Source organism: Nicotiana tabacum, chromosome 12, assembly GCF_000715075.1.
Source record: "Nicotiana tabacum cultivar K326 chromosome 12, ASM71507v2, whole genome shotgun sequence".
Lineage (NCBI taxonomy): Eukaryota > Viridiplantae > Streptophyta > Magnoliopsida > Solanales > Solanaceae > Nicotiana > Nicotiana tabacum.
Genome location: NC_134091.1, coordinates 107,326,998 through 107,332,692, shown reverse-complemented (window position 1 = coordinate 107,332,692; position 5,695 = coordinate 107,326,998). Strand labels below are relative to the sequence as shown.

Sequence of the window (5,695 nt, the reverse complement as noted above, 5' to 3'; positions counted from 1 at the left end):
TCAAGGTCTAATATTACGTCAAACATCGCTGAAATTACAATTCACACCCCGATTAGAACTTAAGAGTTTTAAACTTTTCAATTTGCAAATCTCATGCCAAAACATATTAAATGAATCCGGAATGACTTCAAATTTGGCACGCAAGTCCTAAATAACATAACAAAGCTATTCAATTTTTCAGAATCAGATTCTGACTCCGATATCAAAATGTCAACTATGTGGTCAAGCTTGAAAATCTTTAACCTTTGAATTACTAGTTTTCGTTAAATGGTCATAACTTGAGTTAGGGACCTCCAAATTAAATTTCGGGCATACGCCCAAGTCCCAAATCACGATACGAAACTACCGGAACTTGCAAAATACTGATCCGGGTCCGTTTACCAAAACTGTTGACCAAGGTCAACTTAGTTGAGTTTTAAAGTTGTATTTCACATTTTAATCCATTTTTCACATGAAAATTTTCCGAAAAATTTTATGGACTGCGCACGCAAGTCGATGAATGATAAATGGTACTTTTCGAGGTTTTAGAACATAAAATTACTTATTAAATTTAAAGATAACATTTTAGGTCTGTCACAAAAATATCCAATACTTCTATGCTCTCCAATTTCAAAAATGAATTTGCCTTTTGTGGTTAACAAGCTACAATATAGCAGTGTTATTATAATAAAAAGTTACTCCCATAACATTTACTACTATTCTGATATTTATTATTTTGATGATTATTTGTTATTGGCTTATTGTATGCGGAATGATCATTTCGCGGGGGAAACTTTATCTACACACGATAATTATAACAGATTAATAATAGCTTTTGTATATTCATTGATCACTTAGCCATAATTTAATGACAGGAAAAAGGCTAATTATACTCGTCTACTATCAGAAAAGGTTTAAATGCATCTCTTGTTATACTTTGAGTCCATATATATCCTTGTCGTTATACTATTGATTCAAATATACCTATTTTTCGTTAAATTTGTCCAAAGTGGACCTTCAAGCCTACGTGGCACTGACATTTGATGAGGTGGATGTCACATGACTTGCTACCTCAGTGCCCCTAGCCCATCTTACCCTCACTTCTATTTTTTTTCCACCACTAAAATTTTCTTCCGGTCCACCACTATTGCCACCATTACAGCTACCATAAAATATTATATTTCAAATTTTAGTCTTTTATATATGGATTAGGGGGGCTGAGGTAGCATGTCGTGTGACATCTAGCTCATCAAATATCAGTGTCACGTAGGATTGAAAGTCAATCTTGGACAAACTAAACAGTAAAAGAGTATATTTGAACCAATGGTATTATGACAGGGGTATATTTGGACCCAAAGTATAACGAAAGCATACTTAAACTTTTTCTCATATTACATGGGTATATTTGGTCCTTTGCCATTTAATGATATACATTCTCACATTAATCTGTGATTATTAAGGCTAAGTTATTTAATTTAACTTTAAAACAAAAATAAAAATTCACTCCATATACATTTCACATCTAATACAAATAAACAAACAGACAATAAAGAATAATTATTGCATTAACATTCCTGCCTTACTAATCTCATCACTAATTCTTATATTGCAATTCTTACTCTTTTTTTTTCTTCTAAACCAAACCAACTCTTTGTCACGCTGAAATAGTGTACAGCGAGGCCCCAATTGGGATTTGTGAAGGTTGGTTTAAAGGACAGTCCTATTTGTCAGATGTCCGACAAATTAGAATGAGCTGTGGGGACCCATTTATAGTCCAAGAATTTCAGTTCATTCTAAAAGTTCGAAAAAGGTCTTTCACTTTTTAGTCAAACGTCAGAAAATCCTTTATTACTACTTCCCCTCTTCGCTTGGAAAAGAATTTAATGAAGTGTATAATAGAGCATTGGAGGGTGGCTATTTGCGCAAAAGATCAAGAGAACTCCATACATCTTGCATCTATAGACCAAGTCTAAGGAAATTCTATCATAAAATTGTAATTGACGAAAGAAAAAATTATTTTTAGAGTGAAATGATAAAGTTGCAAGTCATGTGTTCGAGTCGTGAAAATAGTCAATAATACTTGTATTAGAAAAATTGTCAACATGACTACATCGTTAAGACTGCGATCCTTCCTGTGTCAATATTTGAACTACACTGACTTCAAATTTATGTGATGTCTTAAAAGGAACTACAATGGTGGGAACAATTTTATACTTATCGATCATCATTTTGCAGCTTTTTATGTAATTACGGGTTAGGCTATTGATAAGCATAAACCATTTAGTCTAATAATCACTCATAGCTTTACATAGAAAAACCAACTCTATACCCCATTTAATAACACATAGTAACACCTATTCCTCTGTTCTTTTTGCGGACAAAATTGAGCAGCAACATACCATTGCACTTATAACCCAAATGTAACTCTTCAAAGATGGATAATAAAAGATTAATATAGAAAACCGGAAGTGATCCTAATTAAATCCTCAAAACACTAGGGAAATTAAACGACTCTGTTTCCTGCCTCCTTGTGAATTTATACGTAAGCACTCAGCAGAGAAAAGAGCAGCTCTATGTTAATGGCGGCCTATTATCGCAAAATTGGTCGCCACTTCATTCCTCCATTTGTCCTCGTTTGCAAAAAGCTCGATAGAGAAGGAAAATTGAACTTTATGAGATCGAATCTTGTATTGTTCCTCAGCAGTTTCTCGACCCAACTATTCGACCCTATTTGTCAATTGACTGCCTCTCTTTTAGTGTTGCCTATATAAGAAAAATAACGAAAAAAATAAAGAGAAATAAGATAAAAGTAAAATAAATTTAAAAAGAAAAAAAAAACATGAGAGAGACATAAGGGGTTAGAGAACTAAGAGCTGGAAATAGCTGGAAAACGACCTACTCCAACAAGAACTGCTTCACAATCTTTGCACTTGGTTTTAACACATGTTCTTCCCAAATTTCCTTTGCCGCGCTCTTACCGGATTCTGATGTCATCACCGCCGTAGCATCTATTCTTTGTAGGTCCCACCCAGCTTCTCTCAGTCGCAAAATCTTCCCCACCTGCCTCTCCGCCAACACGCGCGTGTTCTCCTTTATCTCCTTCGCTGCTTCTTCATATAATCCCTCCCCTTTGAAATATCTCTCGAACTCCGGCACTCCTATTGCCTTACGAATCCCACTGTTCCGACTCACTGAGTCAGAATCTGAAAACCCCTCTTTCTTAAAATACTCTTCTAGCTCTTCCACCATCCCCGAGTTTAACATTTCATCAACTCTCTTATCCAAATACTGATTCAATACAGCTCCCAAAACATCAACCCAAATAAAGCAACACTTATATCGAAGCTCATTGCTTACCCACTGAACCGGGTTGGACGGTTCGAGAAAGTCTATTCTCGGATTAAATCGTTTTGCGAGTAGAGCATAGATGAATGAATTAGACCCACCTACGATAAGAGGAATTTTCCCGCGATTGATGATTTCGTTGATTCTGCAACTAGCAGCTGAGCGGAAATCAGAAGGATAAAACTCGGGGTGTGACTGGGATGCGTTGAATTCTCCGAGGAGATGGTGAGGGACACCTTTGCGTTCAGGCATTGAGATTTTGTTGGTGGTGATTTCAAGGCCATTGTAGACTTGGATTTTGTCTGAGTTGATAACTTCAGAAGGGAAAAAACAAGTGGCAAGATCGATTGAGAGTTTTGATTTTCCAGAACCAGTAGCACCCACTATGACAACGATCTTTTTGGGACAAGGAATAGAATCTGTGACCACATTACGAGTCCATTTAGGCTTGAGGAAGAAGATTTTTCTTGGAACAGTGAGAGGGAAAAGGAAATTGTTTGAGCAAAGACTGTGATTAGTTGTTGATAGGAATGATAATTTGCTCATAAGGGAGATAATGATGGTGATAATTTTTTGTTAAGCTGAGATAAGCAAAGATAGGATACTATTGCAGCAACTAATATGTAACATACAGAAAACATGAAAGAGAAAATGGGTAACGTTGTTTTGGCAGAGTAGTAGAAGGTGGGTTAACGTAATAATAGGGTGGTTTGTTACTCGTACTATATTTGTTGTTGATAAACAAAAGGAAGAGAATAATATTTTAGAGAGTTGTGAGGTGTTAACGTTGGGATGGAGGTAGGAGAGACTTTCTTATATTTTCAGTATATATATTTCTGGTTCTTGTTCTTCAATCTTGAACCATTTGCTTTTGATTAATTCAAATGTAAACACATGAACCATTTTGCAAGCTCTTATTTTCTTCAATGGACATTAGTCATTACCATTTTCTTGTGCTAGCTAGCTGTGGGATATTAAGAAAGGAGAGGATGAAGGAATGTGTAATTAACAGACTTTCTAGTAGTGAGGTATGAGGGAGAATTCATGTCCACTGTCTCCCTTTTATATCCTTCACCACGTCACTACTGAGTTTACAAGTTTAATTTATAGATGTCAAAATACATATGTTATCCTAAACTATATATTTTTTGCGACGAAAATCACATTACACACTTGGCCTTTCCAAGTTGTATTTAATGTACATACTATTTTTTTATTGCCCAGTTTTTTCAAGACCTGGGTAATATCACGCACCAATTAAATAGTGACACGTATTATTATTTTTATTAAAAAATAACATAATTAAAATTACAACTATACTCCTCATCTTCCTCATCTAAAATTCTAAACCTCCATGGCTGTCGACCATCTCTCTTCACCATCAAACGTTATAGCCTCTTCCCCCACCATTAACTAACCAAAATCACCAGAAAACACATCCAAAAATTCATCTTTTCCATTGAATTTGAATCAGAAATTTTGAGCCCACATCCAACTCATTTTCCATTTTTCTTCTGTAAAAGCTCGATCACCATTAACCAACATTACCATATTTTAATTTTCTGTTTTGTACCATTTCGATTCCCACAACTGAAGCAACGAATTTGTAATAATGAGGAAAGCATATTTCTTAGAGAAGAAGACTAAAAACTCTATAATTCAGTTATTTAAAAATTCATCTATTAATAAAATTAAAGAATGTGCTTATATGCAAAAGCTTGAGCTAAGCTTTAATGGTTGGAAATATTTTTAGAAAAATTTGACTTCGCAAAAGATCAAGCTAAGATTCTCCAAAAAAAAAAAAATCTTCTATGCAAAAGCTTGAGGCAAGCTTTAATGATTGGGGGAGCTATAAAAAACTTTAATTACTGAATCTAATCACAATTTCTCGCCAAAAGATCTACAAAAAAACTAAAAACTAATCAACGAGGAGAGATATGAGAAATCATGGTGGGTTTAATTGAGAAGAAGGGGATGGGGGTGGTGGAGAGAAGTGGGTCTAAGTATCAAGTTCCCGAGGAGACGCCATGACAGAATTTCTTAAACAAGGAAGAAGATACTTAATTTAAAAAAAAATAAAACTAAAAGAAAATTGACATTTGACGCAAAATTTCTTTTATTAGCGCGACTCATTTGTTTGAAAAAACACGCACGGTCCACGTGGGACAAACTAGTGTGTATTAGATACATTTTAAAAATATTGAGTGTGTAATTCGATTTTCGTGCAAAAGATGTATAACAGGGATTTGGTCCATAGTTTAGGAGGTAACTTTATGTATTTTGCCTTTATAGATCGATATTTGGAATGCATGAATTTTTACCACTCCTAATATATTTTTTTACTGTTTTGGTTTTGCTACAAGTTACCGAC

At 34.8% G+C, this 5,695-nt stretch overlaps 1 protein-coding gene across 2 annotated transcripts; it reads right to left on the bottom strand.

Annotated features, from left to right (window-relative positions):
• Positions 1-2,100: 2,100 nt before the first annotated feature.
• Positions 2,101-4,395, bottom strand: LOC107786090 (adenylate isopentenyltransferase-like). 2 transcript variants are annotated; one of them, XM_075226796.1, is made up of 2 exons: positions 2,875-4,395; positions 2,101-2,742 (listed from the first exon to the last, which is right to left on the bottom strand). In XM_075226796.1, the coding sequence occupies exon 1, from the start codon at positions 3,868-3,870 to the stop codon at positions 2,875-2,877; it is 996 nt and encodes a 331-aa protein (XP_075082897.1). In that variant the 5' UTR covers positions 3,871-4,395; the 3' UTR covers positions 2,101-2,742. The 2 variants fall into 2 exon arrangements, with proteins under 2 accessions (XP_075082897.1, XP_075082895.1); XM_075226794.1 differs by having other exon boundaries at positions 2,102-2,742; positions 2,879-4,395.
• Between the last annotated feature and the right edge of the window lie 1,300 nt (positions 4,396-5,695).

What these genes read in the sequence shown, in the direction of transcription:
- LOC107786090 (XM_075226794.1), bottom strand. Translation starts at nt 3,870, where the DNA reads ATGAGCAAATTATCATTCCTATCAACAACTAATCACAGTCTTTGCTCA.